Source organism: Rana temporaria, chromosome 12, assembly GCF_905171775.1.
Source record: "Rana temporaria chromosome 12, aRanTem1.1, whole genome shotgun sequence".
NCBI lineage: Eukaryota > Metazoa > Chordata > Amphibia > Anura > Ranidae > Rana > Rana temporaria.
In genome coordinates, this window is record NC_053500.1 from 47382208 (window position 1) to 47409131 (window position 26924).

The 26924-nt window shown below is 45.0% G+C and overlaps 1 protein-coding gene across 1 annotated transcript in view; it reads right to left on the reverse strand.

Annotated features, from left to right (window-relative positions):
• LOC120919504 (membrane primary amine oxidase-like) overlaps positions 1-24473 on the reverse strand; it is a 34835-nt gene extending 10362 nt beyond the window's left edge. Inside the window, exons 1-3 of the mRNA XM_040331702.1 lie at positions 22777-24473; positions 13288-13573; positions 6430-6559 (exon numbers count right to left, since the gene is read on the reverse strand). Of these exons, the coding sequence (XP_040187636.1) occupies positions 6430-6559; positions 13288-13573; positions 22777-24436 (2076 nt within the window). The 5' untranslated portion in view covers positions 24437-24473. The remainder of the gene's footprint in view (positions 1-6429; positions 6560-13287; positions 13574-22776) is intronic.
• Between the last annotated feature and the right edge of the window lie 2451 nt (positions 24474-26924).

The following is a 26924-nucleotide window of genomic DNA, read 5'->3' on the forward strand; positions in this document are numbered from 1 at the left end:
CCAGGCCGAGGGTGGCAGCAGTCAGGTCAAGGTGTTCCCCTTCAACAGCCAATCAGAGGGAGTTGATTGTCCCGCTGTGCATGCTGGGAAGGAGTACTTAAGGGACAGACTTCATTAGTTCAGGGTCGTCATCACCAATCCTGGTCTGTCGTCTCACCACCCCCTGTGTGTGGCCCTCCTGGCCGGGGGTGCGTGTTTCAGTGTTCCTGGGTCTGGGACCACATTGGTCTGGTGTTGTAATCGATGAACTTCATCGAAGGACGCACTATTACTGAAAAGCTGAGTGATGGTCGCCTGTCAGTTCTGAGTTCACAAGATGTAACGGCACTGGTAAACGGGAGTAAACCACAACTGCGGTTAGCAAGGATTTCAATGTACTACTCTATGTGAGAATTCAGTATTGGACCCCAGGCGACACTCCACACAAACAGGAGTTTGGGGGTTCTCTACATCATCTCTCTCTCACATAAAGAAAGGCGTTGAGCTACTAGGGGAGGACGTATTACAACATGTGTCCAAACCGTAGCGTTAAAAGAATATGATGCACGTGAAGATTCCAATGCACTTCTGTATGTAAGTGATTATCAGTATCGGACCCCAGGCGTCACTCCAATCAGGGAACAGGAGTTTGGGGGTTCTCTACATCATATCACTTTAACGTAAAGAATGCATTAGGTCACTAAGGGAGTAGGTATGAAATACCTCAACCCTTAGCATAGAAGAGTTAGGGCGAATATGTTCAGTAACTTAGGACATAGGCCCATAAACAAGTTATAACTTATGTCAGGTACGTAGCATATGAGAATACCGTATGCAATAGCAGTTTACTTTAGAGAGACAACTTTAGCGTAAATGAATTGAAAGTGTATGTCCCTTTAAGATATTCTACAGCGACAGCTAAAGACACACCAGTCAATCCCAAGAAGTATGTTAATAGTTAGCAAGCTAGAGTAGTTACAATAATTGTTTAAGAGCAATTATATGTAGCAGGTTTTCCTGTAGAACTACAAGTGAAATAATTGCTACTTATCCGTTTTGTAGGGATGAATGGCTGCAGTAGGTTGGTAGCAGGCCTGGGATTCCGTAGTGTAGGGTGTCCCAGCAATGGCAATCTGGATTTGCTTTGTTATGGCAGGCATCCAGGGTGGTATGGGTTGCAGGCTGAGGATTGATGGTAATTGAAAACAAGAGGGACTATTTAAAGTTTTTTATATAGTCCCTCTTGTTTTCAATCACCTTGGATTGGAATATTTTTTGTATATGCAGTCAGGGACTGTAACCATTCATGGTATATATCCTTAGCCTCGGTTTTCCCCATCTTGTTTATGAGGATTGATGGTACCTGTAGTTCATTAGCCAAGTTGGCTACGGCCGACAATAGAACGGTGTGCAGTCTGCACACCGCTCTGTTTATAGGGTAGAGGCAGGTGCAGTGCATAAGCGTTCCACGGTGGAATGCACGCGGCGCCGGGCGATGACGTCATCACGCGGTCGCCGTATACGTTCCAGCGTGGAACGCATTTCGACGGCGCGAGGAGCGCCAGTTACACTAGAGTGGCTACAAAAGCTACGTTGCTGGAAGCAGGAGTGTTTCCGAACAAAAGTTATACACCTGAACCTGTTACCTATTACCCTTCCACCTCTTCAACTACTTATTTTATTCCTTTTACTACGTTGAGTAAATAAAGCAAAGAAAAAGACGCCTAGGCCCAGATTCTCGTAGATGAGCGCAAAAATGTGCGGGCGTAACGTATCTCATTTACGTTACGCCGCCGCAAGTTTTTCAGGCAAGTGCTTTATTCACAAAGCACTTGCCTGTAAAGTTGCGGCGGCGTAGCGTAAATCACCCAGCGGAATTCAAATTTGGCGGGTAGGGGGCGTGTTTCATTTAAATGAAGCGCATCCCCGCGCCGAACGAACGGCGCATGCGCCGTCCCTAAAATATCCCAGCGTGCATTGCTCTAAATGACGTCGCAAGGACGTCATTGGTTTTGACGTGGACGTAAATTACGTCCAGCACCATTCACGGACGACTTACGCAAACGACGTAATTTTATAAATTTTCGACGCAGGAACGACGGCCATACTTAACATTGGCTGTGCCTCATATAGCAGGGGCAACTTTACGCTGGGAAAAGCCTAACGTAAACGTCGTAACTTTACTGCGTCGGCCGCGCGTACGTTCAGGAATTCGCGTATCTAGCTAATTTGCATACTTGACGCGGAAATCGACGGAAGCGCCACCTAGCGGGGGAAAAAATTGCAGTTACGATCCGACGGTGTAAGAGACTTACATGGATATCTATGCGTAACTGATTCTAAGAATCAGTCGCATAGATTCAACGGCCCAGATTAGGACTTACGACGGCGTACATCAATCTGTGGTCCAACACCAATGTGTAATGCCAGCGCGCTTACCGGAAAATGTGGACTCCATATACCGCAAGTATGGAGTCAAACGTGCAGTTACAGGAAATCACTCCAACCATATCCAACACTTCCTGATGGTTGTTAGGGATATCAAATTGACCCAAAAATAGGTAAAAGGAATCAATTTACGAAGGACAGGCTCCCGACACATGGCTAGCCTCATCAAGCAAATTGGCAGCTCACAGATACATGTGGAGGAAACAGCAAGCATCCGCACATAGTGTAAAGCTGTTTAAAACCATTTATTTAAAAGATAGATGTCCAATTGACCTGAAAATGGGTGGCGTTTGTGACGCCACTGCAATCCTTTTCTACACTCCATGGATTTGATGTTTATCCTTTTAGTGCTATTTAGAAGTGGACCTATGTAAGTGTGTCTATCTTTAAAAAAAAAAATGGTTTTAAATAGTTTTACACTATGTGCAGATGCTTTCTGTTTCCTCCACATGTATCTGTAAGCCAATTTGCTCTGTACTAACGAATCTGATTATCGTACGATCGTTTCGAAAGCGGTATTTTTCATACGATTTTTGGATCGTGTGTATGGGCCATAAGTGACACTTTTTGGGGACCAGTGACAATAATACAGTGATCAGTGTTAAAAAAAATGCACTGTACTTATGACACTGGCAGGGAAGGGGTTAACATTAGGGGCGATCAAAGGGTTCCTAGGGAGTGCTTGCTAACTGTGGGGGAGGTGCTTTGTCTGGGGGAAGACAGAGATTCGTGTTCCTGCTTAGCAGAAACACAAGATCTCCATCTTCCCCTCAGACAGAACAGCGATCTGCTTTGTTTACATACGCAGACCACCATCCGTCTGCCTCAGGAACTGCCGGATGCACGCCCTCGAACCCGATAAAATAAAACATATTAAAGGGCCATCCTGCTGCAGTATATATGCGTGGGGCGTTCCTGAAGCAGTTAAAATGCCAAGCTAAAGATATGCTCCTAGAAACACTTCACTTCACTTTGCAAAATCAGCTTACACCAAAAGCAATAACAATCATTGTCATCATATGGATATTACATATGTCCAAAGATTCTTCTCATCTCAATCATCAACTCACCCAGTTTTACTTCCCCCTCATTTTTATGAAGCACAAATGTTATTTTCAATATATACAAAGAATAACCCAATTTTCTGTATGCAAACTCAGCACAGGATACAAGATAAAGTTCTTAGCGCTTGCATCCTGTACTGATTACGAATGAAGAAAGGAGTTAGACCTTTATCTTGTATCTTGTGCTGACTTGGAATAAAGCAAAGAGTTTTGAGCTTTATAATAAATCCTGTTCCAATTTGGAATATAGAACATAAATTGCGGTCTTCCCTTTTTCTTTGTAGAATGTTGTCAGGTCTGGGAGAGAGTCTACACCTGAGTTACCCCTGGGCTGGCTAGTTATAGACGAATGTTTCTCAACCAGTGTCCTCAAGGTCGACCCAACAGGTCATGTTTTCAGGATTTCCCTCAGATGAAACAGCTGTGGTAATTACTAAGGCAGTGAAACTGACCAAATCACCTGTGCAAAATAAAGGAAAGCCTGAAAACATGACCTGTTGGGGCACCTTAGGCCCTTTTCACACTACAAAATAAATCCGTTTTAATAATCCGTTTTAAAATCCGTCAGATAATGTTAAAAAACGGAAGTTATACGTCCTTTATAAAATATCATTAAAGTCTATGGGATTTTTTTATGTTCCGTAAAGATCCGTAATAGTCCGTTATAACATACGGACGTTAGTTATAACGGGTCTTGCACTATTTTTTGTAAATTTTTTGTCCGTTGCAAGTAACGGATATATTAACGTCCGTTATATTTTAACATTGAAGTCTATGGCACACGGACGTTAGTAAATGTCTCCGTAAATGTCCGTTATGTTAACGGACGTTAATTTTACTGAGCATGGATATTCAGGGGAACCCCGCCGTCAATTTAAAACAAAAATGACGTGCGGTTCCCGGTAAATATCCATAACCAGACCCTTCAGGTCTGGTATGGATATTCAGGGGAACCCCGCCGTCAATTTAAAACAAAAATGACGTGCGGTTCACCCTAAATATCCATGCTACGTCACTGGGTAAGCCCGAGAAGAGGAAAGGTCTTTCCTCTTCTTGGTCTTCCCCAGTGACGTAGCAGAGGGTACGTCAGAGGGGGCGGGGTCACGTGACGGGTGGCTCTGCCTCCTCTATATAAGAAATGTCACAGCTTCAGCCGCTCATTCGCTGGGCTGTGCCCAGCGGTGAGAGGAGGTCCGGGATGCTGCTGCGCCGGATGGATGGATCTTCTCATCGCCGGAGCGGAGATCACCCGACGCTGGATCTTCTCATCGCGGGAGATCACCCGCACCCGTCACTGGATCAGGACAACGCAGGAAGCCGGGAACGAGTGGATTTTTCAGCGCTGGAGTTTTTTTTTTTTTTTTTAATAAAGGACTTTATTCTTTTGTGTCAGTGTGGTTTTTTTACAATACTTTTTACTTCCTTCGTGAAATGGTAGAGGTACAGTGTACCCCATTACCATTTCACACAGGGGGGGTCCAGGATCTGGGGGTCCCCTTTGTTAAAGGGGTCTTCCAGATTCTGATAAACCTCCTGCCCGCAGACCCCCACAACCACCGGGCAAGGGTTGTGGGGATGAGACCCTTGTCCCCATCAACATGGGGACATCCTCCCCATGTTGAGGGCATGTGGCCTGGTGCGGTTCAGGAGAGAGGGGGGGCCGCACTCTGTCCCCCCCTCTTTTCTGCGGCCGGCCAGGTCAACGTGCTCGGATAATGGGTCTGGTTATGGATATTTAGGGGGAACCGCACGTCATTTTTGTTTTAAATTGACGGCGGGGTTCCCCTGAATATCCATACCAGACCTGAAGGGTCTGGTTATGGATATTTACCGGGAACCGCACGTCACTTTTGTTTTAAATTGACGGCGGGGTTCCCCTGAATATCCATACCAGACCTGAAGGGTCTGGTTATGGATATTTACCGGGAACCGCACATCATTTTTGTTTTAAATTGACGGCGGGGTTCCCCTGAATATCCATACGACTTCTGGAGCTGGACTTCAAGAAAGGGTGAAATGGTTTTTATTAACGGACGTTAGAAAAGAATGATATAACGGATGTATACGGATATATACGGATAAACATTATCCGTTTTCAATAAAGGAAGAATGGTAAAATATTTATCCGTATGTATCCGTTATTAAATCCGTTAATAAACGTCCGTAGGTGTAATACGGATATTATAAAACGGACATACAATCCATAGTGTGAAAGAAGCCTTACAGACTGGAGTTGAGAAACACTGGTATAGACAGACCTGGAGCAGGTGATACATCACCTACTCATTAGAAATGTGGCTGCCCACTTAAAGTGGAGTTCCACCCATTTTTTTATGTTTGTCTGTGCTGCATGCCCTAATCTCATAGTGTTCAGAATGGACAATTTTTATTTAATTTGTTGCTTGTAAATACCTTTATTTTGTAGTCCTTCATTACTTCCTCCTCCTTATTAGCCTAGGCTATTAAGTCACAAGGCTATTTGCAAGGGTTTCTGGGATAGGCATCATGTTTCCCAGTAGTCCTTGCAAACCTGACTGAAACCTATTACATTGCTTGTGCAGCACTGAGCATGTGCGAGATATGCAAAGCTGAAATCCAGGAAGTCATACAGTCTGGCTTCATGATGCCCACACTTAAGATGGCCACGGTCTATTTATAGATTATAAACTATCTAAATGCTGTAACAACCTATATTTATATTTAAAAAGTGAAATTGTGGGTGGAACTCCCCTTTAACAGGTTTATTAAAATCAGGTGCTAATTTGTAGACATCTTGCAAGGTTTGTGCTTAGCTACATAGATACTGTACCTTTCTACATACATACCATTGAGTCATCTGGTATATTTTCCATTTTATTCCACATTCTAAAATCAGTAACTTATAAATAGTGTACAGTCTTTTTTGGAGTGGATTTGCATTATCTCAACAAAAACTCACCTCATCTTGAATGTTTTCGTTATTAATATATTTAGAGAATGCCACTGATGGTGACCATGGATCATTTTGGTTGTAAATGCTGCTGCTCTGCTGCTCATTGTCTTTGTATTTTGTAACAGCCAACTTGTATCTAAAAGATATACATATGAACAATTCAGTGTTATATAAAAAATAAGATTTTGTTTAAAATTTTTTAATAATAATAATTTGTGAGGGAGAGATGGTAACCTCAGATTATTTCAGTCACATTTACTGCTCTCCCTATCCCCAGTGAAATTATAAGTTAGGAATACAATAGTTAGGCCAATTATTCATGCTTAAAACTGTTCTTCACAGAACAAATAGAGAAAAATCTCAGGCACAGCAAACCATACAAGCCCAGCATGTAATAAGTTATAGCAGCCTCAGCCTTACTCCATCTAGGCCATGCCCCCAACATGTTTCGTCCCACCCACGGGGCTTAGTCATGGAGGTAAGTTTACCTCCAAGCTGGTTCATGCGTATGACTGTATACTGCATTGACTGACTCAGTTCTCGGAGTTTGTCATTTCACCACATGCTGAATACCAGGGTACCAGCAGTATACCACTAGTATCGGTTTAGGGTTAGGTCCCTTGGCCCGGATTCACAAAGCACTTACGCCGACGTATCTCGATATACGCCGCGTAAGTGTAACTATGCGCCGTCGTATCTGTGCGCCGTGCCCACAGAACTAGATACGCCAGAAAATAGGCTTCATCCGACCGATGTAACTTTCCTACGCCGGCGTATCGTGGGCGCATATTTACGCTGGCGGCCTCATTGCAAATGAGGGATATACGTCGATTCACGAATGTAGTTGCGCCCGGCGCATAATATACGCAGTTTGCTTAAGGCTTACGTTCGGTGTATAGTTATTCCCCATCTATGAGGCGCAACTCATGCAAAGGTATGGACCAGGAAACAGCCATCGTATTTTACGTCGTTTACGTAGTAGTACGTGAATAGGGCTGGGCGTAGGTTACGTTCACATCGCAGGCAGTGATCCGTCGTATCTTAGGGAGTAGTTTCGACGTGATTCTGAGCATGCGCACTGGGATACGTCCACGGGACGGTGCATGCGCCGTTAGTTTTAAGTACTCCTATGACGCTTGGCCCATCATTTGCATGGGGTCACGCCTCATTAGCATGGCTCACGCCCGCTTCCACCTACGCTGGCTTACGCCGAGGAAACCCAGCGTATCTTTAACAGCGACTGGGAGCGAGTGCTTTGTGAATACTGTGCTTGCCGCTCTGCGCTGTGCCGGCGTAGCCTAAAAAAGATACAATACGCCGGCATAAATATGCGCCAATGTATGTGAATCTGAGCCCTTATGTTTAGGTCATTTGGTAAATCTGTTTAGTCACAAAGCATTCCATGCAGAGGGTTTCAGCTTTGGTACAGCATGTGCACTCCATTCGTCCATACTAAGGTGTAGTGCCGGCTATACTATTGCTTGAACGAGTCACATCTTTCCACTTGTGATAGGTGTGAGTAGCAGGCTATTCCTCAGGGGGGTCTTGAGGGGTGGCCCATCCCCAGCTCGGCATCCATTTTTAGTGGAGGGGGTCATTTGGCCTTGTGTTTGGGAGGGTAATGATAGGTGGGGGGTGGGTTGTGAGGGGTAGGGGGTGATGTTGGGGTATATGTGATGCTGCTTATACTTTTGTGACTCATAATACATTTTAAGGAGGTAGCCCTTGGGTGTGTGTATATATATATATATATATATATATATATATATGTATTTTTTGGATTATTGATATTGTTGTGATCCCACCCTCCCTGTATTTTAGGGGAGCACCACCTCCACTAATCTGTACTATTTTAGGGTTCCCAGGACCGCCAACATTTTTGGAAGCTACAGTTAATTGCATAGAAAGTGAAAGTGACGTGCACAAGTCAGCCTTACGCAGGGAGTTTAATATGGGCTGGTACTTCAACATACTTGAGAAACGTATTGTTCCCCATGCTTTTACCGTATATTAGCAGAACTATATACATACATGCTTCCTGAACATTAGTCACCAAAACGTGTTGGCATACCCAAGATGTGGCCAAACAAGGCATACCCAAGATGTGGCCAAACAAGAGTTTTGTAAAGCAGTAGGATCAGTAGTGGCTGGTGTTCCCCCTCCCCTGGAACTCGCTTAATTGATTGGTCTTTCATAATTACATGTTGGTTACAACAACAAATATAACAATTTTCACTGGCAAATTCTTGAATATTGCCGGTTATCTTTACTTAGTACTGGGTAGAATTATACGCCTGGCCCTTTTGGTCAGACCATGCGTTTTTGGTGGTGGGGTGACTTTTGATGACAAAAGCAGTCATTCATTTTCCACTTCAGAGTTCTTTTCATGTTTAATCTAAAAGGAGAATTGCTTTCCATGGTGCTGTACACTGTGCTAAATGTTGCATTTTCCAGGCTACTGCAGTTTGTACATCACATTTTTTAATGGGTGCAAACATACACACATTTGCTAGATGCGTGGGGGTGTCAATAAGAAATAATAGGACCCACATGCGACTACAAAAGGCAGCACATTTTTGTGAGTTAGCGGAAAATGTGTGATTTTGCACGTGTTACCTCCCTGCACATGGTGTGAAAAAGCCCTAAAATGTAGCCTGTGAGGCAAAGTTCAGTGATCTCCTCCATATTCCCCCTTCTAGCACTAATCCTCCACCAAATCCCTTCTCCTAACAACCCCCCCCCCCCCCCTCACAATTTCCCCTCCTAGCACAAATTCCCCATCAAATCCACCCTCTTAGCACAAATCCCCCACCAAATCCACCCTCCTATCACAAATCCCCCACCAAATCCACCCTCCTATCACAAATCCCCCACCAAATCCACCCTCCGAGCACAATCCCCCCAAATTCCTCCTCCTACCGCAAACCCTCTCAAATCACCCCTCCTAGCCCAAATTCACGACCAAGTCCCCCTACCTAGCACAACCCCCTCTCCCCAATTCCTCGTCCTAGCATGAACCTCCTAAAATCCCCCCTCCTAGCACAAGTACCCCACCAAATCCCCCCTCCTAGCACCCCCCCAAATTCCTCTTCCTAGCACAAACCTCCACCCGACATGTCCTTAACAACCAATGGCCTCATTGGATGGCTCACACAGCTTTCTGCTTTTCTGACAATAGTACACATATATTTAAGGCTGGATGTATTATGTTTAAGATTATGAGAGGCCTGGCCCCAAGCTATCTCTGCTCTCGTTTCCATAAACAAGCTTTTGTGAAATCACTCAGATCTACCGGCAGAGATCTTCTTTACATCTTGGTGCCCAAGAAGATCCGGCATGGTGGCCGGGCCTTTTCCCACCAGGGTGCTGTTCTATGGAATAGCCTCCCTGTCGAGCTCCAGGAGGCCCCTACTATTTCGGTCTTCCGTGGGTTACTGAAGACTTGCTAAAGTGTGTAAAGGGGGAGCTATAGAGTAATTAATAATTACACAACTATTCCTATAATATACAACAACAAATAGATTATTAGAAATGTGTCCTATTGTACGTGATAAATAAATCAATGAATCAATATTAAATAATAAAGTCCCAACTATGCAAACAAAAATACGACATCAATGCTCGAATATCCTCTAGATATATTTCTTGCTGTGATACAAAGCAAAAACGTCTCCAATCATGCAAAATTATTAATCTTCCACCACCTGGTAATTAGTACGACACCCGATGTGCACAAATAGTAGATTGTGGTTACCAGACCTGGTTGACCTCTTTAATAAAAAAGACGGTCAGATGCGCTTGAGCAGGATAATGCCTGCAAACATATGAATGGACAGGAGCATGTACGGTGCCTCACCCTCGGAGTGTTGAGATTTTAGAACATGGAACACAAACAGAGAGCTTCCACAGTGCAACACTATTTTATTTAAAATGAGATAAAAACAACAGCCAATTGGCTACTTGCATAAAAAGTGCCCTTATCCCGGCACTGGGGCTGCAGGCTTTGATAAAAGACGCTGGCTCTCCCACCTTCGTGGCGGCGTGCGTTCCACCAGCCGCTGACACTATTCAGACAATCCAGAAGTGACGTAGGACATAGTACACGTGACCAGGTACCGCCGCCGACGTACGTTTCGTATAGTTACGTTTTCAAGGGGCGTCAAGACCCCCTTTGAAAATGTAACTATACAAAACGTACGATGGCGGCGGTACCTGGTCACGTGTACTATGTCCTACGTCACTTCCGGATTGTCAGCAACACTCCAAGGGTGAGGCACCACACATGCTCCTGTCCATTCATATGTCTGCAGGCATTATCCTGCTCAAGCGCATCTGACCGTCTTTTTCATTAAAGAGGTCAACCAGGTCTGGTAAGCACAATCTACTATTTATGCACATCGGGTGTCGTACTAATTATGCAGGTGGTGGAAGATTAATAATTTTGCACGATTGGAGACGCTTTTGCTTTGTATCACAGCAATAAATATATCTAGAGGATATTCAAGCATTGATGTTGTATTTTTGTTTGCATAGTTGGGACTTTATTATTTAATATTGATTCATTGATTTATTTATCACGTACAATAGGACACATTTCTAATAATTTATTTGTTGTTGTATATTATAGGAATAATTGTGTAATTATTAATTACTCTATAGTGCCCCCTTTACACTCTTTAAAGCGGAGGTTCACCCATACCCTACACATTTTCCCCTTCGCTTTATGCTCGTTTTGTCTAGGGGAATCGGCTATTTGTATTAAAATATGATCCGTACTTACCCGTTTTCGAGATGCATCTTCTTCCGCCACTTCCGGGTATGGGCTGCGTGAATGGGCGTTCCTTCTTGATTGACAGTCTTCCGAGAGGCTTCCGACGGTCGCATCCATCGCGTCACGATTTTCCGAAAGAAGCCGAACGTCGGTGCGCAGGCGCAGTATAGAGCCGCACCGACGTTCGGCTTCTTTCGGCTACGAGTGACGCGATGGATGCGACCGTCAGAAGCCTCTCTGAAGACTGTCAATCAAGAAGGAACGCCCGCTCCCGAAGACCCATACCCGGAAGCGACGGAAGAAGATGCATCTCGAAAACGGGTAAGTACGGATCATATTTTAATACAAATAGCCGATTCCCCTAGACCGAAGAGACCGAAGAGACCGAAGAGACCAAAGAAATGGTTGAACTCCCGCTTTAACACGTATTAGATAGAAGTTACTTACACTTCATCCCTTTTCAGGGGAGCAGCTTAGCACATATTGTGTGTTTGGGACCTCTATATTGGTACCCAAATTATTGTTTAAAAATATATTTTATTTTGGCGCGGACTTGTTTTTTATATTTGTACTGAAGACTTGGCTTTTCACTCAAGCCTTCCCTGCGTAGCCTCTCTCTTCCACCCTTTCTGCCGCTCTGTGCTGCTTCTGGTTCCTGGGTCCTCTTTTTCCCAGGAACTCTGCTAAGCGCGTCGGGACCGTTCGGGGTAAGACTGCTCTATATTAAGATACCTCTCAACTCGACATAGCTGCAGGGAGTAGGAGAGAGCCGTACAGACTGTGCTCTCTCTCTCTCTCTCCTTGCAGAGTTGCACTGCACAGGAGTTAACACAAGTAGTGCTCAGACCAGGATGTGGCGCAACATCCCTGAGGACTCTTTGTGGCACCCCGATTGAAAAACCCTGCTCTAGACCACATACCTCTGCACACAGTTTTTTTTTATTGTTCTGTAGATTGCAAAATTGAGGCTATGGCACTTTGAAGGCTCTGAGTTATATTACATTTTACAGATGTATGTTATATACTATAGATCATTCCCCTTTGTGTGACTACTGCAGTCTGTACACTATGCTGTACATTACATAAAGTACTCCAGAATGCTACAGTGTTTTTGTACCACAAAAAATATTCTCCAAACTGCTGCTCTCTTTATGCTTGGTTATACCTCCCCATCACTCCACTCTGTATGCATTACCATACACACTACAGGCACATGGGCGTCCGCTTCATAGGGCAAGGGGGGGTCGTTTGCCCCCCTGGGATCGCCAGGGAGAGCCAGGAGCGGAGCCGAACTGGCCCTGGGACCACTTTAAGTGGCGACTGCAGCGCTCCCCTCCGGCGCTCGTATTGTATGTCATGGAGCTGGGTCCGTGTGCAAGGTTCCGCGCCCCTAGTTCGGCTCATCTGATAGTCTTCTAGTGTTCTGCCTATCACACGAGCCGAACAAGGGGGGCGGGACCTTGCATACAGACCCAGCTCTGTGACATACGATACGAGCGCCAGAGGACAGAGGGAGGAGAGCGCCGTTTTATATCGTTTACCAGGCCTGTGCTTTGTTTGTTCCAACATCTGTTGCCACAGGTAACACTAGACTATTTTCTGATGTGTTTTTAGCAAGTCTGGAAACGCAGAGCAAACACAACACAGAGATGTAGCCTACGGCATAGTTTCTAGTTATTTAGTTAGTTTAGTTTAGTTGACTTGTTTTAACATTTTAACGTGGGGGGGAGGGGCTTTTAACCCCTGCTAGCGGTCAAAGAAAGGGTAAAATGTGACTGTGTATTGCCGCTGCCAAAGCGCGCCCCCCCTGAAAAAATTTCAGCGGACGCCCATGTACAGTATAAACAGGACCATTAAACTTTGTAAGCTGTATAGAGTGTTGTCCTCATACAGGGAAAAAAATGTCTACTGGACAAAAGATTGCAACCTCCTGAGTCCTGACACTTAATTATGGTAGCCATGGATAATTTTGACTTGGCCAATAACCTAAATACAGAGAAGGTGTTATTATTCCTGTAGGCTTTCAACAAATGACAGCTAAGAATACATTTACTGCAATGCATTTTATACTTTACCACACGTAGTACACTTACTTTGCCCAGCTCATTGAATCGTGTAATCTGCTCTTCTCTGGTAGATAGTCCCCTGCAAAACTGACTATCTGGATCCTATAGCCTCGATTGTGGTTCCACTTATTCTTCTGCTTGCTGGCAAACTGTATATATCGTGGCATTGGTCCATGCAAGGTAAATGCTGACTGATCTTCAGTTTCAAGTACTTTCTTTGTAATCTTTGTTTGGTCCAACTTCCATTCAGGATTCCAGGGAGCAACCACATCCTGAAACTCCATGTCAAGGGCCACCACAGAATTATTTATTCCTGTAAATACATAATTATTTTTAAAAAATATGAATGTGTGAAAAGGAAAGTGTCCTATAAGGAAGTTGTCATCAACCCTGTCCTTAGGGCCCACTAACAGGCCAGGTTTGCAAGATAACTGAAATACATTACAGGTGATATAATTTGCTGCTCATTGATTGCAGTCTTCTAGTCTGCCCCCCCCCCCCTAGGCTGCGCCCCAACCCATTTCGCTCCACCCCCTGGAGCTTAATCATGGGGATCATCATAATTAACCACTTACTGCCAAATCACATACCTGGTACATTATTTGACTTCAAGTGGTTTTACCCTGGTACAGTTTTTTAGAGCCGACAGTGGGCTCTCGTAATAACAACCAACCAGAGTGACTAAGCAGCCACTCAGTTGTTATTACAAGCAGTGGGAGGGGAAGTCTGGTCTACTTTCTAAAAAGGGGTCATTTTGGGGGTATTTCTACTTTCCTGGCTGTTAGACCCCTTTCACACTGGAGCGTATTGCAGGTGCTATAGCGTTAAAAATAGCGCCTGCAATACGCCCTTAAAAATCTGTCCCTATTCACTCCAGTGTGAAAGCCCGAGGTGCTTTCACACTGGAGCGGTGCGTTAGCAGGACGGTAAAAAAAGTGGGGGGGGGGGGTAAATGCGCCCCGCTAGCAGCCAAAATGCGCTGCAAATCCGCCCATAGCGTCAGCGGTAAAAAAAGCAGCGTTTTACCACCAACGTTATCGGCGGCACGGTGTGAAAGGGCTCTTAGTGTCTCAAGAACTGAGAGGCCATCAGTACATCAGGTGTGAGAAATTTTCAATGATTGGCACCATAGCTTGTAGATTCTATAACTTTCACAAAGACCAAATAGTATACACTTTATTTGGGTTATTTTTACCAAACATATGTTGCAGTATAAATTTTGGCCAGAAAAATCACTAATTTGCTAAATTTTATAACAGAAATGAAGAAAAATACATTTCCTGACGCATTCATGGCAGCACACACTGGGTTGTGACTCCGCCCCCACAACCTGACAGGATTGGTTAGCTATAAATTCGAAGAGGAGACACCTGGCATCATTCTCTTTTTTTATCCTCACCTGACAAGGACGTGGACGTACAGCTTGCCTCCTACCGCTATCGCCCCAGCAGGTTCAGCCTCTCCTGTTTGGAAGTCCCCCCTGTACAGTCTCTAATAGAGCTATATGGGGGGATCCCCGCTCTGGTGGTCTCAGGGGCTAAATCCCGGCAAAATTCCTGGCATCACACAAGCTCTAAATGAGCATAGAAGTCTGGCAGTGGGTCTCACTATTTTTCAGGTATTTGTGCCTAGCCTTCTTCCTGTATGCCTTTTCATTGTCTATATGCCTGTATGTGTGCCTTCTATGCATTGTATGGATGCTTGCAAATCGTTTTTAAACATTTTCTACCTTTTTGCCCTCGGAGGCTTGCTGGGCTGTGTTGTCCCATGCTTCCCCTCCGCTCTCAGCGCTTCCTGTCTGCTCTGTGCATGAGCGCAGCGCTCTGATGATGCGGCAGTCTCCAAATCGCCCTCATCCAAGATGGTGACGGGACGCGCGCGGCACTACTGCGCATGCGCGATGACATCAGCGCCGCGACGGCGGCGTCAAATTTGAAAAGTGACTTTTTTTGTTTTTTTCCCTTTCCCAAGCTGCTGCTCTGCCATTTTTCCTGAAAATTTCTCCTCAAGGTACCTAGCTCTTCTCCTCTGCCAGGCTCACCTCATCTTATCCTTTCTACCCTTTTTAACCATTCTTTTGCCTTTCCAGCTGCCCATATCTGCTGCTGTTTTCTCCATGGAGCCCACTGCCCTAGCAGACCACTACCAGCAAACGAGGTATGGAGGCCATCATTTGACGGGTAAGTACTGAAGAGAAAAAAGAGAGCCGGCCACTGAACACTGCTTTGTTTTGCAGTCCCACCAGGCCTAGAGACGCAAGCCCACGGCGCAGGGAGAGATCCAGGCATGTATCGAGCAGGAGGTCTCACAAGAGTCGGTCAAGATCATCCTCCCGTTACCACCGATCAAGGCATAGCCGATCACGCCACAGCCGTTCCCGTCGCAGCCGGTCCCACCGCAGACGGTCTCCATCATCGCACCGTGAACGCTATCATGCCCGTCCTGCAGCAAACGCCTGCTGGGTATGCGGTGCTACTGCAATGCCAGGGAAGCTAGCCTGTCACTCTTGCTTTAATGAAGCAACGAAGGAAAGGAAGATGGATGTTAGAGTCGCTTCTGACCGTCCAAGAGAGCCGGCACAGGAAGCAGCCTGGGCCGTGGCCCCGCTAGTCTGCGATGACCCCACTCCGGGCACCTCTTCGGCCTTTAGCCCGTATTCCCAGCTAACAGGAGCCCTTCCCGATCTTGAGGAACAGGAGATGATGTCAGGGTTCGATTTTAGCTTGGTCGAACCCTTTGCACGCTCTGTCAAGGATGCCATTGGCTGGGAAGAACCTGTAGCGGATCCCCCGAAGGTGGGGAAATACTTTCCAGAATTAAGGAGGGACCCCGAGCTGTTCCCCTTCATCGAGGAATTAGAGGACCTCATCAAAGACGAGTGGGAAAAACCAGACAAGCGGCCTGGTCTGTCCAATAAACTAGCTAAGTTATACCCTCTAAGGGAGTCTAAGGTTTCCTCCCTCATCAACGCTCCCATCGTTGATTCATCTCTAATGCGACTTGCTAGGCATGTCACGCTGCCCATAGAAGACGCGGTCTCGTTCCGAGATGTCCTTGATCGCAAGATTGATTTGGAGCTAAAGAAGGCATACTCTACGGCAAGGGGAGCATGCAGACCAGCCATTACCACGGCGGCTGTCGCCAGAGCCATTTCCACATGGGCAACCAATGCTGAGAAGGCCATCCTGGAAGGTACCGATCAGGGGGAGGTGATATCCACTTTACAGGAAATCAGACTGGCTGGCGACTTTGTGGCAGGGGCTTCGGTAGACGCCATTCGCTCCTCGGCTAGATCCATGTTAGCCTCAGTAATGGCCCGCAGAGCCTTATGGCTGAAGCCCTGGGTCGCCGATACAGCATCGAAGTCAAATTGGTGCAAAATACCATACGATGGCACAAACCTGTTCGGCGTTAAGTTGGACTCAGCGATCTCCAAGGTCACTGGAGGAAAATCGGGGCTCATTCCCTCGGACAGAAGGCCCAAGCCTCAGAGGAATCCCTCCTTTCAGGTGTAATCTGCCTGAGAGATACAGGGAGGCCAGAACCTATCGCCCCGGCAGGGAATTTAGGAGAGATTGGAGAACTACTCGCCCTCCCTTTGCAAAGGCCCAGAAGACCAAGGCCATTACCGCGGGGGACCAACCAAAGTCTTTTTGAAGCTTCGCCTGCCCACCCAGCTCAGGTGGGCGCCAGGCTCAGGGCTTTTGCGCAAGTTTGGTCAGAGCACATAAAGGACCCATGGACTCTTTCCACGATCGATCAGGGGCACAAGTGGAATTTTATGGGGGCATTGCCTCACACCGTCTTCCAACCCACCAAGATTCCATCTTCTCCGGACAAAAGGAAGCTTCTCGTCCAATATGTTTCAGAGCTGATTCTAAAGGGAGCAGTCATAGAAGTTCCTTCACACCAAAGAGGCAGGGGATTTTATTCCCCTCTATTTTTGGTCCGAAAAAAGTCAGGGGACCTTCGGCCCGTTCTGGACCTCAAGCGACTCAACAGGAGTATCCAGATAGAAGCTTTCAAGATGGAAAGTCTTCAATCTATCCTTCTGGCAGTGAATCTAGGGGATTGGATGCTGTCGGTGGATCTTTCCGACGCCTACCTCCATGTGCCAATTCATCCTGCGTTCCAGAAGTTTCTACGCTTCTCCATCAGCCAACAGCACTTCCAATTCCAATGCCTACCGTTCGGCATCTCTTCGGCACCCAGGACATTCACAAAGGTCCTCCTACCTCTCATAGCCCTCCTCAGGGAAAAGGGACTTCGCGTGCATCACTACCTGGACGACATTCTGCTTTTAGCAGCGAGCCAGGAGACTCTGCTCCTCCAGCGGGAGATCCTGATCTCTGCCCTTCAGGGTTTCGGCTGGCTGATCAATTGGCGGAAGAGCAGCCTTCAACCTTCACAAGTGATGATATTCCTGGGGGCAGAATTGGACACAAAACGGAACAGGGTACAGCTTCCCCTAAAGAAGGTGGAACCTCTAGTTCAGAGGGTACGGAACCTACTGTCCTCCAAGCTCGTGTCAGCCAGAACCTGCCTCAGCATACTGGGCTCAATGTCTTCAACCATTCCTATGATACAGTGGTCCCAATGGAACATGAGAGCCTTCCAGAATATCTTTTTGAGACAATGGGACGGAGCTTCACCAACGCATCAGGATTCCCAGCCGAGTGAAACACGCTCTTCTGTGGTGGACTTATCCTTCCAACCTCAGGAGATCCAGACCTATAGCTCCTCCGAGCCCGGAGATCGTGACATCAGATGCCAGCGAGAAGGGCTGGGGGGCCGACTACCAGAACCAGACAGCCCAGGGACCGTGGCTCTTCCCTGCTCGGGGCACAGTTTCAAACATACTGGAACTCCGAGCTGCGTTCCAGGCCCTCTTAGCCTTCGCGCCTCTGCTACAGGGGAAGTCCGTTTTAATCCGGATGGACAACAGAGTAGCGGTAGCATATGTCCAGAGACAGGGCGGTACCCGAAGCCACACTCTGCTAGAAGTGGTTCACCCCATAATGGAATGGGCACAGGCTCACCTATTAGACCTGAGAGCAGTTTACGTTCCAGCGGCACAGAACACGCTAGCCAACTTCTTGAGCAGGGAACTTCGTTCAAACAACGAGTGGTCCCTAAACCTACGGGAGTTTTCCATTCTGACGAAGGCATGGGGGACTCCAGAGATCGACCTAGCGGCAACACCAGTAAATGCCAAATGTCCAAGGTTTCTTGCCAGAGTACCCTTTCCGACAGCAGAAGGGACAGATTGCCTTCTTCATCCATGGGACTTCAATCTGGGGTACATCTTTCCCCCAACTCCCTTGATAGCAAGGTTCCTATCCCGGCTCCGAAGGTCATCGGCCACAGTGATCGCAATAATACCATTCTGGCCAAGGAGACCGTGGTTCACGACTCTCCTGCAGCTCAATACCCGACCTCCAATCCACCTACCGGTCTCAGCAGACCTCCTTCATCAAGGTCAGCTCCTCCATCCGGCTCCGGACAGACTCCACTTGACAGCCTGGAGGTTGAGAGGGCTAGGCTTAGAGAACAATGATGTTCCCAGGCAGTTATAGCAACCTTAATGCAGGCCAGGAAGATCACCACAAACACGGTCTACACCAGAGTTTGGGAAAGATTCGCCCACTTGGCACAACTCAAAGGTTGGAATCACGCCTCTCCGGATCCTTACCAAATCCTAGAATTCCTGCAAACAGGAATTGACAAAGGCCTGAGCTCAAGCACCCTGAAAGTACAAATCTCCTCTCTGTCGGCCAAAACGGGCACTAGATGGGCCCTACACCCGTTGATAATACAGTTCATGAAGGCATGTATTAAGATTAGGCCGCCCAGAAAACCATCCTTTCTGGCTTGGGATCTTTCAGTAGTTCTGGAGGCGCTGTCCAATCCTCCCTTCTTCCCACTCAACTCAATCTCCTTATGGGACCTGACCCTGAAATTGACCTTCCTCATTGCCATTGCTTCGGCTAGGAGAGTGTCGGAGTTGCAAGCTCTCATGTCGAAAGAGCCATACTTAGTTTTCCTGCCCGACAGGGTGATACTAAGGCCTTCGGATCGCTTCCTTCCCAAGGTTACTTCGGCCTTTCATTACGGCCAGGACATCGTCTTGCCATGTCTTTCTAACGAAGATGGTGAACCGCATGCCTTGGACATTAAGTCTGCAATTTCTAACTACCTGTCGGCCACTATCCACCTTCGGTCAACGGACGCCCTCCTGATTATACCTCACGGAGCCAGACGAGGTCAGGCAGCCTCCTCTCGAACCATCGCCTCTTGGCTAGTTAAAGCGATCGGGAAAGCATATTCCACTCAACAGCTGGAGATCCCAGAGGGCATCAAAGCGCATTCAACCAGGGCAGTGGCTACCTCTTGGGCAGCATATTGTGGAGTTTCTTCAGAGACCATCTGCAGAGCAGCAACCTGGTCCTCCAGGCATACCTTCATCACCCACTATAGGGTGGACGCCGCTCTGTTGGCGACTTCCGAGTTTGGCAGATCTATCTTCAGGGCCAATTCTTCGGCTCTATAAGAAAATAAAAAACTTTTTGCATTGAACCCGCCCGACTAGCGAGTTATTTCCCAGTGTGTGCTGCCATGAATGCGTCAGGAAAACGGAAAATTGTATACTCACCTTTCCGTAATTTTCCTTTCCTGACGCATCTTCATGGCAGCACACAGCTGCCCACCCTGTTGTTCAATGATGATGATATTTACGGAGAATGATGCCGGGTGTCTCCTCTTCGAATTTATAGCTAACCAATCCTGTCAGGTTGTGGGGGCGGAGTCACAACCCAGTGTGTGCTGCCATGAAGATGCGTCAGGAAAGGAAAATTACGGAAAGGTGAGTATACAATTTTCCGTGTTTTTTTTTACCAAATTTTCGGTCTTTTTTAATTTATACCGCAAAAAATAAAAACCCAGCGGTGATTAAATACCTCCAAAAGAAAGTTTTGAGGATTGCTGGTAATATTCATGAATATTAAAGTGGTTATACCCACTTAAAAAAAATTCCTACAGGCAAGCCTATAATAAGGTTTACCTGTAGGTATAACGGAGGTTTAGGAGATATTCACTTTGCATGCAGCCGCTGACATCAGCGGCGCATGCGCTGTGAGTGCCCGGCTGAAGGTCCGGCAGACGCTGTCGTACCTTGCCGGGAAGAAAACTCCAATGTGCATAGGAGTGACGTCATCGCAGCTCCGGCCACTCACAGCGGCGGAGCTGCAAACCCGGAAGACGCGCTGAGGGCAAAATGTCAGTTCCCTCGGCGTGGACCGGAATGAGATACCGACGCCTCGTTCTAAGGTAAGAATTTCATAATGAGCTAGTATGTGCTGCATACTAGCTCATTATGCCTTTGTCTTACAGGTTGTTGTTTTTTTATCCTGCGGGTATACAACCGCTTTAAGGATTTCAATGACACCCTTTATTGACTAACTTAAAGTGATTGTAAACGATCACCTTGTAAAACAACCCATTCCGTTTGAAATGGAAATGAAAGGCAACGCATTTTTGTATTGATATAAAAAAAAACATTATAAATACCTTTTTTTCCCTTTTTTATAAGTCATCACATTCCCTCTGTCCCCTCTGTTCTCAGCTGCATAAGAGCTGGGAGGAGAGCATTGGAGGAGAGTAGGCTGAGTTCCCAGCAAAGCTAGAGAACTGACCACAGTGTGCTCTCCTGCTTAGTGTGGTTAGTTTTTAATAAGAAAGCAAGGGGACCGGCAGGAAGACCAGGGATTTCACACAAAGGAAGCAATACAAAGAGAACGGGAGACTTTCTCATACAAATACATGGTACAGCAGACTCATATCAGGAATATGAAATGTTGGGGTAACAAACGCTTTAAGTAAATTAGGATGCATTTTTTTGGGGATACCTTTTCTATGCTTTATGAATTGTATAAACCCTACAGAAGGGATCTAAGTCATCTCAAAAACATGCATCTGTAATAAATTAGGCTTCAACTTTCTGCATTAAATATGACTATCCGAGGACAATACTCTGCTACTGGTAATGATCATTAAATGTTGATTACAGGGAATATCATGGCTGGTTAACCAAGGGGTCCGTCTGTGTAAACTTTTCCCAATAGGAACTAATCCTTAACGATTTCACTTTCCTGAGGACATATGAAGATTATTTCATTGGGCATACCTAATTGGGGGAAATTATCACAGCAAATCACAAGAGATGTAGCTGTATATATTATTTGCGTAGAATGACGTCACCGTCGTAAACATTGGCTGGTTCCGGTTTAATTTCAAGCATGCGCACTGGGATACCCCCACGGACGGCGCATGCGCAGTTAAAAAAAAACTTTTTTTACATCGGGTCATGACGTATTCACATAAAACACGCCCCCATCACAGAGATTTGAATGGCGCGCCATTACGCCGCCAAAGATACACTACGCCGCCGTAACTTACGGCGCAAATTCTTTGAGGATTCGAAAAAAAAAATAAGTTGCGGCGTAGTGTATCTTAGATATGCTGCGCCCGGCGCAGAGGTACGTGGATCTGGCCCTCAGTATTTAAACTAGGAAGGAAAATGCATTCAATAGTCTGCACAAAAATATATATATATATATATATATATTTTACCCCAAGTTCTTTATTAACCAAGTAAAAAAAAATATATATATATATATATATATATATATATATATATATATATATATATATATATATATATATATATATATATATATATATTTTTTTTGTGCAGACTATCGGATGCATTTTCCTTCCTAGTTTAACTACTAGCCACCAACTAGTACTTGCTTTGCTGATAATCAGCTGTAACACATTATTATTACAGATAAATATTTTACTGCCAAGTAATAAGATATTTTAGGGGTTAAATATTTCCTAATTATCCCATTACCTCTCCTCTTGCAATGGCAGCATGGCCATTGTACTCGCTAAATACATAAGCATTTCTCAAGTCACTTGGGACTCTAATAACAATTATGCAGGGAGGTCTGTGTAAAATATATCTCAGGGTCTTTATTTAATGACGAAAAACTAAAGGAAAATGTTAGCTGCTGACTGGATGTAATAGTGACAGGACTGAATCCCAATTTGATTTCCGATTATCTGCTTACTAAATAAAATTTATAAACCCAAACACGATCAACATACGTGTTTGCGTTTCACAATTTTACAGCCCTTCTCCTTCTTCTACATACAATCCTAAGAATTTAAAAAAAATTATTGTTTTTAAGTTACAGCTTTAAAACATTATCTTCAAATCAAATATAGGAAAACTAGAGAAGGTGAGAATATGGAGGCAGTTGCTGATGCTGCCCAACCACACATAACCACCTACAGGGGGAACGTAATGGACTATCTCAGTACTGATACAATGACAAAATTGATATGGTAAAGAATACTGTTTAATACATATAAAACATACAGGAGTATTCATCAACTCAACTCAAATACATGCTTCTACCACTTAAATTATCATGTGTACCGATGCATGCTTACCTCCAACATCCAAGTCGACCTTGTAATTCATAAAATGCGTGTGAATAGTTCCCAGCGTATGGGGCCCCACTCTGTGTCCATGTTCAACACCGTTTTCCATAAAGAACGATGTACTTATATATCCTGTTGCATGAACTTTTGATTCTATAGCCCCATTTTGATAGAAGACATAATCAAACACATAGTCATAGTTGCCCAGTGTGGCAATAGTTCTTATGACAAGAACAGTGTTGGCCAAACCGCCATAAAAATTAGAACCTAAACTTGAGAAGTGACGTCTCAGAGGAGTGCCAGTGTTGAGCTCAAAGACACAGATGGAGCCTTTGTTTAAGACTGTTGTATCTGAATCAAGCAAGTAATGGGTGTCTACATAAGTAGCAAAGTAGGGACAGTCAACGCCACGGACCAGTTGGTAGACAGAACGTCCAATGCCAAAGTGTGAATCCATATATCTTGTTGACATCCCAGTTGGGGCATTGGAACCGTAAATACTAATTGCTTCTTGGAGACCAAGCTCATAGACAATTCTGTCACCCTTGAATTTAATATCATATAGCCTGAGTCCTGTGTTTACATTAACCCCAAATGCGAAACTCCAGTGTTGGAATAACACCTGATTGTTTCTGACACTGTAGCGGGCACTTTGTGGTTCATATTGCATGGGCATATCAGATGGCACACGTTTTTGAGGCTTCAGTGAAGCTATGTCATCTTTAAGATGTGGCTTTTGCATCTTAACTATCTTTAAACTCCCTCTTTTATATTGCTCCTCTAATTCAGAAAATGTGTCAAAATACTGACCATTGTAAAATACTTTATCCACTGTCCACTTCTTTACGTCAAGGGGTTTGTGGTTAAAGAGTAGTTCTAATCCAATTGGGTGTAGGAAATATCCACTGCCCTGTGTGTTATAGAAAATAGAAAACCAGGTGCTCCGGTCTCCAGATTGTGATCCTCTTGGAGCACTGGTTAAAGCAGTGAAGTATTCATTATCAGACTCATTATGGCCAAACACTTCTTTGAGGAAACTTTTTGCTTTGGGAAACTCCTTGGAATGTACATGGTCTCTTATCTGAGTGTATTCATTGCCAATTGCAGGTCTACGATAATAAGGTAGTTTGCCTTTGAATTTTTTGGCAGTAATATCACTACAGTCCGTTGGTTTTGGAAGGGGTCCCACTACATATTCTTTAATTTCTGGTTCCTGACGGCTTCCAAAATAAACTATGACCAATGCTTCTCTTCTGGGTTTGGGTCCTCCCTTATCCAAATACAGTAAGGCATCTTTTTTCGTTGGTGGTACGAGCTCCACTGAATATATGCAATTGGAAGTAGGTTCAGCCGTAGAGATGTCCACCAGATTTTCTTGGAGAGTTTTCTTTAAATAGCTTACCACTACATCGTATTCTTCAGGTGTGAGATCCGCAAAGACCAAACTCTTATCATGGTGCTTTAGGAGCGAAACTTTTTCATTTGCCAAACTGCAGGATTTTTGTTTTGGATCAAACAAAATGACCAACACCAAAGCTAAAATTGTTAGAACGGCAAGAATCAAAATTGCTGTAACAACTTTCAAATTCATGTTTAGTCGTAGTAAACCAGCTCCAGTGCAGAATTGTGAACTTCCAGACTTGGCACAGAAAGAATTTTGCTTACTCATTCCCAGCCTTTTTAACTTGCTGGATAAGAGAAACCTGGAAAACTGCTGAAATGGGAGGGGGGATGAATTGGATGCACTAGGAAAGGAGATCATGTGATTTATATTGAAATGTTTCAACTGAGGCCCCTTGAGAACATCTAATACATCATGACTGTTTTTTTTTTCTCCTCTCAAATTCCACATATTTAGAAGCAATTACATTTTAGTGGTATACTGCGAAGATGTTGTATAATGCCTTTATTGTTTTGTGAATGTTATGATCCTTTAATAAGTAAATAAATATGTTTTTCAAATGAAAATAATCTAATTGGTTAGAACACCATCTTTCACTGCTAAATGATTTCTAAAAAAATTTTTTTAAGTTTTAGTGCTAGAATTTCATACATTGTACCTGTTTATCTGCTCCCCTCTTCTCTATAGCCTCCCAAAACACACATATCAAAGGCTTTTTCTCAGCTCCAGGAAGCAGGGGGTTGAGGGAATAGGCATACCCCTGTACTAGAGCTGCACGATTCTGGGCAGAATGAGAATCACGATTCTTTTGCTTAGACTAAGGCCCCGTTCACACCTTGGCGTATATACACCTGTAGTGTGAACGCCGCTGCCGCCCCGACACGCCAGAGGGATGCTTTAGCATTGCCCTCTCTGGAGATGGTTCACATCTCCACGCCGAACGCCGGACGCCTGCCGCCTGCCGCCTGAAAAAAGGTCCCGGACCTTTTTTTCAGGCGTCTTTCGGCGTTTCGGCTAGGAGATGTGAACCATCTCCATAGAGGGGGTCACAGGCTGCATTCAAAATCGCGGCGTTTGGTCGCCGCGAATCGCGGTACAAAACGGCGCTATTTGCCGCCGCAATTCGCGGGACAAAACGCCGCGATTCAGTACGCTATAGTGTGAATGCAGCCTAAAGATCATGATTCTCTCACGATTCTCAAAAACTGAATGCCAGAACCCCCCCCCCCAAATAAATAAATAAACCTGTGATATATCTGAAAATATGAATGTATAAAAAACAGACCAGTCATATGTCTATAATGTTAAAGACCATATAACTCCTGAATCAAACTTTGATTCTGCTTTTTTCGTAGGAGTTATATGGTCTTTAACCACTCAGCTACCAGCCGCCGTCAATTGACGGTGGCATAGTAGCTTAATTATTCTGACAGGACGTCATATGACGTCCTCGTCTTTTAAAGCCACTAGGGGGGGCCCTTTGCCGCTTTATTCAGAACACGATGCACGTGCCCGGCGGCCGCGATGGCAACCGGGCACCCACGATTGCCCAGTAACTGAGCAGGACCGTGGATCTCTGTGTGTACATAGGGACACAGAAAGGTCACCTCCCCAGTCAGTCCCCTCCCCCTACAGTTAGAATCACTCACTAGGCTACACATTTAACCCCGTCCTCGCACCCTAGTGTTAACCCCTTCCCTGCCAGTCACATTTATACAGTTATCAGTGCATATTTATAGCACTGTTCACTGTATAAATGTGAATGGCCCCAAAAATGTGTCAAAAGTGTCCGATGTGTCCACTATAATGTCGCAGTCCCAATAAAAATCGCAGATTGCCGCCATGCCTAGTAAAAAAAAAAATACAAAAAAAAAAACATAATTATGTCCCCTATTTTGTAGGCGCTATAACTTTTGCGCAAACCAGTCACTATACGCTTATTGCGATTATTTTTTTTTTTAACAAAAATATGTAGAAGAATACGTATCGGCCTAAACTGAGAATTTTTTTTTTTTTTTAATGGGATATTTATTATAGCAAAAAGTAAAAAATATTGTGTTTTTTTTCAAAATTTACGCTCTTTTTTGGTTTATAGCACAAAAAATAAAAACCGCACAAGCATTCAAATACCACCAAAAGAAAGCTCTATTTGTGGGAAAAAAAGGACATCAATTTTGTTTGGGAGCCACGTCGCACGACCGCGCAATTGTCAGTTAAAGCGACGCAGTGCCGGAAGCTGAAATTTCGCCTGGGCAGGAAGGGAGTATATGTGCACAGTAAGCAAGTGGTTAAAGGGGTTGTAAAAGGTAAACAAAAATATCCCTAAATAGCTTCCTTTACCTTAGTGCAGTCCTCCTTCACTTACCTCATCCTTGGATTTTGCTTTTAAATGTCCTTATTTCTTCTGAGAAATCCTCACTTCCTGTTCTTCTGTCTGTAACTACACGCAGTAATGCGAGGCTTTCTCCCTGGTGTGGAGAAAGCCTCTTGATGGAGCGAGCAGGAGTGTCAGGATGCCCACTAACACACAGCTCCTTTATCTGCAAAGTAGAGAGCGCCCTGACCCTCCTGCTCGCCCCCTCAAGAGGCTTTCTCCACACCAGGGAGAAAGCCTCGCATTACTGCGTGTAGTTACAGACAGAAGAACAGGAAGTGAGGATTTCTCAGAAGAAATAAGGACATTTAAAAGCAAAATCGAAGGATGAGGTAAGTGAAGGAGGACTGCACTAAGGAAAAGGAAGCTATTTAGGGATTT